At 38.6% G+C, this 13,056-nt stretch overlaps 1 protein-coding gene across 1 annotated transcript; it reads right to left on the minus strand.

The window, feature by feature from the left end:
- Window positions 1-3,753: 3,753 nt before the first annotated feature.
- On the minus strand, window positions 3,754-11,457 carry slc17a8 (solute carrier family 17 member 8). The gene is made up of 12 exons (XM_049723828.2): window positions 10,920-11,457; window positions 9,482-9,737; window positions 9,263-9,381; window positions 8,223-8,337; window positions 8,049-8,136; window positions 7,322-7,408; window positions 6,310-6,452; window positions 6,083-6,232; window positions 5,873-6,005; window positions 5,567-5,677; window positions 5,113-5,240; window positions 3,754-4,527 (listed from the first exon to the last, which is right to left on the minus strand). Exons 1-12 carry the CDS (start codon window positions 11,009-11,011, stop codon window positions 4,207-4,209), a joined length of 1,743 nt encoding a protein of 580 aa, XP_049579785.1. The 5' UTR covers window positions 11,012-11,457; the 3' UTR covers window positions 3,754-4,206.
- Window positions 11,458-13,056: the final 1,599 nt, after the last annotated feature.

Below are 13,056 nucleotides of genomic sequence, written 5' to 3' on the forward strand. Positions count from 1 at the left end.
AGGAGTTTCTATGACATGCTGTGATTTATTTGTCACAACTGTAGTCCTCAGTGTATTGTTCTCCTTTTAGGAAATGAAAACTTTTAGTCTTTCTTATCATCCTTAACTCAACTGCATGATAGAGGTACTCAAACTTAATGAATAAAATATGAGCCAACCTTGATGGGGTAGACAATGACTTTCTCTTAATGGTTCTAAAATACCGCACAATTCTACGGGATGATCCAAGCCAAAATTTCGCACAAAAAATCAATTATGTCGCAACACGATCACAGGCGTCCAGTCGGATTACTCGGATGTCACCCTCACACTGGTACAGTATGATGACTAAATTATCCAAACGTGTTTTGATTGAGCCATTGGTTTATTTTTTGGTTTTGCATTCATATGCACTAAGAAAACTGCACAGTTTTTTATGCAACAAATTAGTCATTATTGTGACAGTGGTTTGCTTTGCATCATAGAGTAGGACTTTTGACTCTTAATCTAGCCAACTTTAGTTTTCTTATGTTCATTTTAACAAATCATGCCATAACATAATGTCAACATACACCAGCACAGCAAAGCACAGCAAGTTTGAAAGTTCATTCCTGTACGGCATTCAAATGAGTTTGTCTATAGACTTTATGTGCCATCAGTAACAATACTTGATTAACTAAAATAATTTCCCTAGGGATCCTACTGCAACCCACTGCCCACACAGCAGCTCGACACCTCATCCGCCACCAAGCACACACTTTTGGACACACGTGGGCTCACCATCATGAAACATGCGCGATTGGTCCTTACCTTCTCCTCGCTGAATGAGTCCCACTATTTGAATCTCTTTGTTCCCTGCGTTTTCAGATGTCCACACTGTTAATTAAACAGCACCCATTAATATTTTCTAATGCACCATGCTTGTGTGTGAGCTTCGGTTAAAGCATGTGTGACCAACTAAGGTCAGGGAGAAAAGGATGGTGGTTATTAATTAAACTGTCCATCCCTGTCCTCATCCCCCCCACCCCCAAACCCGCTGAAACACACTTGCCAAAAAAAGCCTCTCTTTATCTCAAAAAGACTGAGAGGCTACCGCATGTCGTCTCTGGTAATCAGAGTATCCCACCCACATACACAAACACATACAAGGAACATACAGTGCATCCACTTAGTATGATGCAGAGCACGCAAGTCTGAGTTACAAACCGACAGTGAAGCACTTGATAAAGCCACAATATATTTATTATCATTATTTCAAGTGATCATAAGCGACTTCTCAAATGCAACTCATTTGCCCAAATATTTGAAAATGGCGGCACAGTAGTCATGAAATTAATTCAACAGCTGTAAATGAAAAAATGATACAAGGCTCTTGAATTAAACCTAAACTTCAACACTTGACCTTTGCGCAAGTGGATGAAAATACAATAATGCCTAAATAATTGTGGACTGCATCTAACTGTATCCTTTTCTTTGTCTTTCTGCTTGTCCACGCGACCATAGGATGAGACATTTCTTTTTTCCCCCCTCAATATTCCCCATAAACGATAGTTTAATCATTGATGGGCTGTTGCTCCATTCAAATGGCGTTGTTCTGAGTCAACAGAACAGTCTCTCTGGAATAAACAGAACCTTTGCCATTGGCTGCTGGACTCTGTGGTTTGTGTTTGGGAACAAGCCGCCAGTGCTGGACTCTGTGAAGGGACCGTTACAACTGTACATCTAACATTGACAAAAAGCTGAAAGGCTATTTTTTTTTTCTACCCACCCATGTAGTGTGAGGGTCAGGGTTAAAGATACACAGACACACAAGAACTCAAGGACTTTAGCGCAACAAGAACGATCAATAATAATATTGTCTCATAAGCAGGTTATTTAAAAAAAAAAAAAGAACACTGTATGTGTGACACCAGTGAAGAATATTCTGTCAAGTAATTATTTTGAAGCACTGTATGAACATAGATAAGACAAAGGATGTTTACCACACTGTGATGGGAAACAGAGCCATCTTCATCCTTAAAAAAAAAAGCAAAATGTAAACACCTACAAATATAAACAGTCAGAGATAGGGACAGTTTTGTTGTAGTTTCAGAAAAGAAAAGTACTCATCAAATGCCACCTTATAGTATTCTTTCGCGAATTCACTATTATGGTGCAAAACTTAAAATTAAGAGTGAATATTGAAAACCAAATCATTTGAAAAAAGAAATCTGTTTTGCTATCATGTTTACCGTATGTATTAGATTTATCCCACAACTGGCAATTAACCTATAAATTTAGGTTTTTATGTTGATTTTGATTCGATAATTAATTTGACTTTTAACATACACTATTGTTCAAAGATTTGGGGTTGCAGACAATTTAGTGTTTTCCATGAAAACTAACATAATTGCACAAGGATCATTCTAACACAATTAGCAAACACACAATTAAGTTTGTAGCTCAAAGCATTGAAAGCAACCTGGAAGTTGTTGACATAAGAGCGTCTCAGTTTTCTTAAACGTGCGTCAAGGTGGGGAGGATTGAGCATCGAGGAGCTTCCACCCGTAACCAGAGTATGAAATGTTTAATTTAGTATTGATAGGTTGATTGGGGTGGCAGGGGGAGTGGCAAAACCTAAGGTGTGGGTGGCTCTTATCAAGTGATTTAATTCTATTTAATTTTGGACCTTTCACCCCCTCTGAACCAGCAAGATGCCCTTCAATGTGCACATGAATCCATTATAACAGACAAACATACACAATAATTACGGGGTGCTTTTAAAATACAGAATATTTTTCAAGATAATGAGGATTATAATCCGTTCAATTAATGATACCCCCGCTTTTGTGCGTAAGACTAGACTTACACTGACACAAAAATGAAGTTTTGCACTAAAATAGGACTCGTGGTGTTAAATACTCCCAAATAATTCAGTGTGATGCAGAGTAAATCTGACACTCCTTGAAGTGAATGCAGGGCAAATGTAGTTTAATTTGTCCATTCAAAGCAAAAACCAAGGTGATTCTGTCTCTAATTACAACATACAGAATAGATCATACATAGGTGTCAAACTCAAGGGCCGGGGGCCAGATACGGCCCACCACATCATTTTATGTGGCCCACGAAGACAAATTCTGCATCGACTTTGTGTCACTACTAAAACTACAAAGTGTCTTCACTTTTAAAAAATCAGGACATTGCTAGCCATTTTTATGCGGCCCGCAACAAAAATAAGTTTGACACCCTTGGAATAGATTGTTCGCACAAAACATGAGCAGTACGTGTCACTACAAAATTACCAAACATCTAAACAATAAGTAGGCTTAATTTACTGGTAATGCTTCTGAGATTACCCTACTCTATATATATTATTTAAAAAGGTCAAATTTACAGGAAAAATAATTGAACAAACACATAGCCACCTGCCTCAATACTAGTCAAATGAGCCAAGATCAAATCCAAGATCACACGAGGTACTGTATCAAAACAAAGAATGCTCACTTTTGAATGTCTTTGACAGGTGTATCGATTTCATAATTTATGTTTATAATTGTTATGGTTTTAGTTGAGGTGATGTACGGCACTCCATTGTGTCTCTTACCAAAAATCAAACAAATACATACCTCTCTGATAGTTCATCCATTTTTTTTTAAGTTCATTAAGTGTCATTGGTGAGTTGGAGCCTTAACCCATTTGGCTGAGTGGCGAGAGGCGGGTTGCCAAGTATGTACATGCTAGTTAGTCACAAGATACATACTAATACACAAACAACCATTCACATTCACACATATGGACAATTTGAGTCTTTAATGAAGTAACTCAATTTAATTGATTTTTGTGGAATGCAGGACAAGTAGATTGAAATTCGACAGGGTAGCCACAACTCCACCGTCCTGCCTCTATCTAATAGTGTTAATCAAAAATGAGCGTTATCATTTTTGTGAAGTCACAGTTTTTGTTACAGCTCTTGTTTCGGATTATTACAGTTTATGTTTTCACCGCTCAATAGCATTCAAGCCAAAACAACACACTCATCACTATGGTCCAATAGCAAACCCAGACTGCATGTTGCATAGCGGGCGACACTTGACAGTTAACAAGACAAATGAATTCTAAAATCATGATTGGGATACAACATTTCTTCTTTTGTGAAACAGGTGCTTTCATATAAATTGATGAAAGTTTTTGAAGGACATTATGGTTGAATTCCATAAAGTGTGAAGGTCTTAACCTCCACAGAGCTGCTCACTGGTATCCATTCAGGTAGTCTCCATTAGCACAATGTTCATCCTCTTCTTGCATGGTCACCCCTCTCTTCTTTGTCCAGCCGTGTTTACGACCTGACGCATTATCCGTGGTTCCGTAACTCATTTTCATGTTCTCGCTTTTGAGCTCCGATTCTTCAGCTAGCTCGTCCTCTTCGACAAAGCCACATTTGTCCTCGCTCGTACTCTCGGGGTTGGCCCATTCCTGTTGTTCTCCCGAAGCAAAGATAGCGTAGAAGATGACCCCTGTGTAGTGCACCATGGATGCGATAACAAAGACATTCTGCCATTCAAGACGGGTCTGTCGGAAGGGAGGAATGAATAAAGTCAAGGAATATCCTGAAAGAAACACTGCCCCTGCTCTTGATATGGCTCTGAGATAAAAGGGATTGTGAAATATCTTGCACTAGAAATACTGCTGCAGTTTTTCCAAATGGTGAATTATTCTCATCTTTTAACCAAGTTGAATGTGTCCATCAATTTTCTTTGAGCAGAGTCCATCTTGATACTAAAATAAAATTCCAAACTCAAAATCTTTAGAGCTTTTATTTTCATCACGATTGGTATTGAATAGAATAGAATAAATTAGAATAGAATAGCATAGAACCAAGTAACAAAGGAAGGAAGGAACGAACGAACGAACGAAAGAACGAAGGAACGAACGAACGAACGAACATAATGTGTTCTTCTGCGGCCCATGTGCTACGCCTTTACATTAAACCCATAGAGAGTACAAGGTTTGTAAAATTAAAATGAATAACTTCATTAGGAAAAAATTGTACCTCCTGTATGAAATATCTATAAATTTATTTTGACTGGATTTTTATCACACTATAGTCAACTATAAAATAATCTAGTCGTTCAGCTGTGCGAGAAAAAAAAGTACCTTGTGAATGGTCAAGGCTCCAACAATCAGAGGGCACACCATCCCAGACAGAGTGCCCACCCCATTGGAAATACCCATCAGGATACTGGCATAGCGAGGAGCGATGTCCAGATGATTGACATTAAAGCCTGCCAACAAAGTATGGAAGCATGTGATTGTGTATTGAACAACATGAATTAATAATGCCTGCTGGAAGTTTCCGCACATGCAGTAGATGAATTCTATGACCACAATCATAACTCAATTTATTCTGATCTCAAATCCACTTCCTCCATTGAAATGAGTGCAAATTGCATTTAATTTATTATTTCAGCTGTCCAAAAACGTTTTTTGTACGCCTATGCACATTTATAGCTCTCTCTGTCTCTGTCACTGGTGCCTGAGGCTCACATGTAACTCCTGTAAATCACGAGTGAGGTTCTCAAAAGTGTAAGTTGCGGTACCACTGTAGTACCTGAGATGGCAAATCCACTGAAGCCCACAGCAAGCACCAAGAAGGTGATGGCCACCGCACGAGTGTGTGAAAAGCCAACCACCAACAGCAGAGTAGCCTCCATACCAAAGCCTGCAAAGAGAAGTGATGATAATGAAATGCCAGCTAGAAGGCAAATAATTAATGTTTGCCTCACTAACAAATATACTAATATTTGTCAACTGCTAGTAAATCAGTATGCACCTTTGTGGGCTAATGAAGAAGAATGTTTTTTATTTCAGAGTGTTCACCTTTGGTCTACAAGTTGCCATGGTTTCCTCAACTTACCTCCGCAGTTCATGAGTTTCCTCACATTTGTAGTCGTCATGATTTTGTTACTACGCAGGAAGTCCGCTAGCTGTCCTCCGATCGGAACAACGATTGTCATCACCATGTGGGGCACAGCAGACAGGATCCCCACCTGTAAGAGCAACATAGTCTTAACATCAAACGTTGCCATGATTCTTGCGCTCCGCCTTTGTGTCACGAGGTCCGAACCTTGCTGATTGGGAATCCAAAGACCTCTTCAAAATATGCCGGCTGGCTGATGAGAAGCAGGTAGAAGGTCCAGCTGCGGCAGAAGTTAGCCACAATGATGGCGTAGACTGGCATGGAAGTGAAGAAACGGCGCCACGGTGTCTTGAATTTCTTTTTGCATAAGAAGCAGGGGGGTTCTTGAGTTTGTTACATTGACATATTGCATGAAATAATCTTTGCAATAATACCTTATTCACACTCTGGTAGTGGATTGTTTCACCAATGGTGGACTCAATGTACGTTCTTTCCTCGTCCGTGATGGTCGGATGCACCGCAGGACTTCCATAGGCCAACAGAAGCCAAAAGACGTACCACAGGATTCCGAAAACACCTTTTTGTCAATGGAACAAAGGAGTGACGAGAACGTGGCAAAATCCTTTTAAAGTATTGATGAGAGCAAGGCAGAATCATTAAACCAATTTGAAACCTTTGACGTGCTACCTGAGAAGCTTCATTATTATTCAGATGAAAAGATGAGTCACAGCACCCAGACAGGAAAGGGCTGTTTTATATCAATAAATCATGAGATCATATCACCCAAAAAGCAGAGTGGCTTTTTATTAAAACACATCTAGCAAGATGTAAATTTGATGTCATTGTTAATCATTTTAATCAATCTCCATAGCAATTCAGATAAGGTTTATTGTGCAACGCATTCAAAGTCCAACTAACATCTTGATTGGTTGGTGACGATAGGAATCCATTAATGATTCCCCGTGCCTTTCTTGCATGTTGGTTGGCTGTGAAAATATTGTATTTATTTATTTGTAAATGCACCTGTATTCATTAGATTTGTAGGTGTCAGTTTCTCATCAAGCTGAAACTTCATGCGTACTTCTAAGTGCTCATTATATGGTAATAACCAATTAGTTCTCACAGGCTAAATTTGTCATTACTGTGATATAATCTCTAAATAGCTTCAAGTCTTTTTTTTTTCTTTTTTGGAGAAATTTTCTTTAAAATTGGTGATTTGTTACTGGTAAGTGATTTATGATTTATACAAACTTGCTGTTATGGATCAGTTAAATTATTTTGTGGAATTAGTTTCCAGTGTGAAAACTAAAGGACGACGAGCTTCCACTTTGAAATGTCATGACCATTTCCTCTTTCACAGTTCGTTGATTTATTGTCTCAATGCTCAGGGCAGCTCTAGACACTTTATTCTCACTAATTATGCTTACATGACAATTACCTTCTTACCATATATGTAAAACACTGACGGCCACCCAATGAATTGAACCAACACACCAGCCAAAGGCATGGCGATCACGGCTCCCGCGTAGGATCCTGGAACAAGATGCATTTCATTTAAGACAATTTTTACTGGACACAGAATGAAAAACTTAAGCAAAGTCATGTGCAATTTTTCCACGTCTGATGTTGAGCCAGCTTGTTTGACGGGGTTGAGGTCATTTGTTGGGCACGCTGTACAGACTTTTACGGTAATAACAATAAATTACTGGCGCCGGGCAGGCCAATAATTTACTGCTTTAACTGTAATAGTGTATTTGGACTTACGATATATTACCATAAGATAATGCTGGGTCATGTGGTAATTTTACAGTGCATCTAGTATTTTTAATTTTAACAGTAGGCTAGAAGATAAAGATAAAAAATCTGATTTATATGAAACCTTTCTCAAGTGTCCACAATTAGTACATTGCTCATGCATGCGAGCATCGATCAAAAACGTATTTACGCAACAAGCTTGCATCGCTTGACGGAACCTGACGACCAATTCTTCCATCCATCTATTTTCTATCCAGCTTGTCTCCATTGGGGTCAAAGGTGAGCTGGAACATACTATCCTAGCTGACTTTGCACACTCTGGATTGGTCGCCAGCTAGTCACAGGTGTCATTTTATAGAGCGAAACATCCATTCGCACATACTGACAATTTATGTATTCTTTAGAAACTTTAACCCACCGCAGAAGGATGTTGTTGCTAGTCGACTGCGCTCAAGAGGCGGGGCCCATTTTGACCACATCCCATGGCACGCTGGGTACGTAACACCCTAGATGGGAAATGTGCCAAAATGAATGAAAGCATGTCCTTTAGTCATTTCTTTGTAACTTCCTTATTCTCTATTCCTATTCTTACCTCAACTAAGCCCTGAAGGATGCGGACAAACATGACACAGCCATAGTGCACCCTCGCTGCGGACGGGATAAACATATTCAGCACTGACGTCAAGAAAATGGCTGCTCCAAACACCCTGATAAAAAAAATAAGCAGACATTGACCATTAATTAATAATGAATTACTAATTCATAATGAATTAATAATTAATTGTCCCTGGCCGCTTTACTCATTTGCAGAAAATCATCTTTTTTATACATTTTATTTGTCTTCAAAATTCAATTTAACTGTATTTATATTATAAGTCAGTACTGAATATTACAAGGATGAATAACACGCGCGATGTACAGTTAGATTGCATACGAGGCCCGCGACAAAAGTGAGTTTGACACCCCTGTACTCTATTCGTCTCTGCTCCCTGCATCCCTTTTTCTCCTTCTCTGAATCTTCCCTGTTCTCTTTTTCCAAAACAGTGTAAGTGACACTTGTAATATTCCAGTGGCTGGTGTTTCAGAAAGAAATCAGAGGCAGGATCTTTCATTATTAACTCTGTCAGTGGCGTGTCCTCTTTTCCTGTGAAGCTTTTATTACAGGATTACTATCTGCTTCATCGGCACTGCTCGGAGCACTGAACAGGTTTAACCATTTAAACACACCACTCTTGGACTGTTTCTCGATGGTGTTTGTCTTTTTGTTCCGTAAAATGAATATATGTTTTTTTATGCAATAATGACACGCACTCTAATCTAAATGCCCTTGGCATCAACTGGATAAACTGTATTACCAATACCTGTGGAATTCAGTAACTCGAGAAACTGCAAGGTTTATTTTATGACGAGCCGGATTAATTACATATTCATGAATATGTTGAGACTTTGTAAAAACAACAATATGAGTGACCTACTTCTTGTCAAATAGTGAGGCCACATCTACTGTAACTCAAGTGATTCGCCTTGTTACTAGCGAATAATCCGTATGCTTTCAGTTGAGAGCAAGCAACAAGTGTCATGAACTGGTAGTTACAGAAAGCCAAGCAAATAAAATCAATAAATAGATGTGACCTGTTAGCAGACAGCTTGTTTGAGATGAAACCACCAGGAATTTGAGTGACGATGTAGCCCCAGAAGAAAGAGCCATGGATAAGTCCAACTGTCTCCGGATCCCAGTTGAACTCAGCTTTCTAAAAAGAAAAAGATGGACTGTGTATAATGAAAGCACACAGCTTTTCGATTAACTATCAAGATAGAATTTCTTTAAATATATCTCAAACAAATGTCTACCTGGAGGACTTCAGTTCCATTCACATATACAGTGTTGTTGTTAACCATCTCCACGATTGCAACACCGAGGTTGCAACGGATGCCGAAGGAGATGCAGAAGCCCAGACCGCTGAGGATGGCAATGATGTAACGCTTGGGCAGACCGCCACAGCTGCAATCCAGCAGCGGAGCAGGACGAGTCGTAGATGCCACCGGACGCCCATCCTCTGTCAACTCAATGCGGTTCTCCTCTTCTACATTGCTGCCATCAATTTTCCTGCACAGAAAATAGCAGAATTCGCTTATGTCCTTATTTGTGTCGTGGGTGAGCTGGAGATTATCCCAAGATGACTTTAGGCAGGAGGCAGGTTAAATCAGATTGCCAGTCAATCACAAGGTTTGCATGATGCGATTGATTGAAATATTTGTACTCACTAAGTATCCAGCACGTGTGCAATCTAATGATATAAGTTAAGTTTTTTTTTTAATTTAATGTAACATGTTCTATATTCTATATTTTATATACTATATATATATATATATAATTTAATGTAACATGTTCTATATTCTATATTTTATATACTATATATATATATATATACCAAGAAATATATATAGAGAGAGAGAGAGAGAGAGAGAGAGAGAGAGAGAGAGAGAGAGAGAGAGAGAGAGAGAGAGAGAGAGAGAGAGAGAGAGAGAGAGAGACAGAGATATGATATTGGTCATTTCTTGAGCCCTGTGCAACTGTGATGTCATTTTCAGCAAGTGTCAAAATGGTCAGTCACTGAGGTGGATAAAAACGGGTGGATTTTGCTGTTTACTTCATATTTCACAACGCAATACAAATCAGAATGTCATGTTTCGACTAGTAGGGGCACATAGAACATGTTTTTATTCGGATAAATGTCTATATATTTTTACTTAAAATATTGTCTTCTTATGAAAAACCAATTATGTCATCATGTTGTGTCAAAGAGATATTGATTAAACGTGTTGAAAACTGTGAACGTAATTTGCGGTGGCATGTATCAAATTGCAATTATTTCTACTTCAAGATGATTCTCATGTTTGTTACTTCAGTTTGCTACCTTTTTGCAACTCTTCAGGATAGAAAACAAAACACAGTAAATTATGAATGGAAAAACTAAGCAGCAATATGAGAGGAAGAGTCTTCTTGATATAACTGTTGCATTGGTTCTAAACACACACACACACACACACACACACACAGCGCTGTGAATTATTTATGAGACATGAGGTATGTATTACTGTTTTAAAATTGACCCAAGCTTACATTACAAGCACAACAATTTAGTGTTTGCTGTATGGACTGCATCATCTTAGAATTTTTTTTTATCCCTCTGACAGCAGACGTCACAACACACTGAGTGTACAATAAATACTTTTTAAATATCTTCCCTCGAGGCAGACAACTGTTGGGAAAAAAACCTCCTCTCACCTTTGCAGTTTTCCTAAAGAGTTGCCCACCGTACTCTTCACTTCTTCTGTTCCAGGGTTTAGCATCTGCCCCTTCAAAGCTTCCAAAGACATGTTGGTGTCTTTTTTTTTTTTTTCAATATGTGCCTTGATACTTCTGAATCCTGAAAAATCCTCTAGATGATCTCCATTCTTGGTGAGCTTGTGGCCCAAGGAGTTGGATCCACCTTTAAGTGGATATAAAGCCCGTTACCAAACCACTCAGTCCAATAATTCAGTGGGTCTCAGTGAGGTAGAGGGAGGGCTTGGTGAAGTTGGCGTACCCCTTAGTGCCAGTTTCATCTCCGAGATGTTCCATTTGAGAGTAGGACTTGTATGTAAGTCAAGCGCATATGAAAGCACTGGATCCAGTTTTTAGCTTCAAGAGATCATTTTCATACACAGCTAAACTGAAGGCACACCTTTGTGCTATCTCTCCATGTCATATACTCCCAGAAAGGAGGCGCAAGTGTTGTCCAACCCCTCGCTCACTACGTATTCATCCAATTTATCGTCACCATCATCTTCGCGTCACCGTCATCTCTGTGAGTTCATCTGATCTCAGCCAGTCAGGTGAACAATGAAAGATGCATGAGATTGACAAGACCAAAATTGCATGAGATTGGCGAGACCAATGTTCCTAAATGGGAATTGTATTATTTGCTACGGTGTATTCCTACAGTAATTATTATATTATTTGCATTGATGTCACTTAATAATGTTTTGAAATTAGGGATGTTCCAACTTCAAGAAGTCTCTTAGTCAAGTGTCTGGTTGTTACGTCAACACAGAGCAATTGTTTTGCCTGCTGGCAAACACAGCTTTAATATTAGTCCATCTTCGGTTGTGTATCTGCCATTGGGCAACGACTTTGGGTGAGAATAGACAGCCAGCCACTTGCAAACCTGTGACTTACTTAGCCTTGATATGCTTGACATAGCCTTAATATTGTGCAAATAGACATAGCTTTGGTACATCACACATCCACATGGCATAGCCAACAGGAACAACACTGGAGGAAGTGTCACCAGTGAACTAGAACTAGACCTCATAATGGTGAAGCGTTACCATGGCTGCTATTTTATCATTTTGCCTGACTTCTAAATGAAAAGGCAACAAAAGACACTTTTTTCACGAGACATTATTAAGTTTATTATTACATACGCTACTCCAATGCTGAATTTTTATCTAAACTTGTCTGCTTTGTCTGAATATAATTTAAAAAGAAAAACAGGGGGTCCATTTGTTTCTGAATTCTCCAGCTCAAGAAACGGAACATTTCAAATTATTGACATTTTGTATGCGGCCAACTTTTTGTGAGCAATTTAAGAAAAAACATTTAATGCTCCAGCATAAATGTGTCTTAATACATGTTGTTGGATAGGTTTCGTGTTGAAAAATTGAAAGAGAGGAAACTGGTATACTATAGCTGCAAACGGGCAACAACTTTATTTAATTTCTTACCTTTATTTATTACTTTTTGATTAGGTTAATTCATCCAAACTGTATGTAGGTGATTCGCTAAAGCAGTTTCCCAACCAGCGAGCAAGAGGAAGACCTAAGAAGAGATTGATAGATAGATATTTATATATGATATTAAAATAATGAAGATCCTGTCTTAATTCATACACAAATCGATTTACTCTCGGCGTAACTTGACCTATTTTATTGTATGAATGTCAACAGGTGCATAAGTATTGTATCATCTACCATCTAATGAAAAAGCATTTAATTGCAAATCACTGGCATAGATAGAGGAAAATGGTTTATTTGTAAATAATAAATCATGCTTCCTGGTAAATTAAATAAAATTGAATAATTCGTACTACTTATTCAAATGACAGAACAGTTTACCAAATTCACTTCACGTCAAATAAACTTAAAAATTGTGAAATGGACTCAGAGCCGTGGTTTCATAACATTACTAGTCTACCACCTTGTGGTCAGAGTGAGAAGTGTTGCGAGATGAATGCAGCCCTGAAGCCACTGCAGTACAATGTATGCCTCTGACCAGCAGTAGTTTGGTAATCTAAACACATAATAGCTCAGAATAAGAGTTAAATCGTGAACTGATTATTTAAGTGAGTGCTGCCATTGAATGTGATATTATTTGTCTTATT

This window comes from Syngnathus scovelli, chromosome 6 (genome assembly GCF_024217435.2).
Source record: "Syngnathus scovelli strain Florida chromosome 6, RoL_Ssco_1.2, whole genome shotgun sequence".
Taxonomy (NCBI): Eukaryota; Metazoa; Chordata; class Actinopteri; order Syngnathiformes; family Syngnathidae; genus Syngnathus; species Syngnathus scovelli.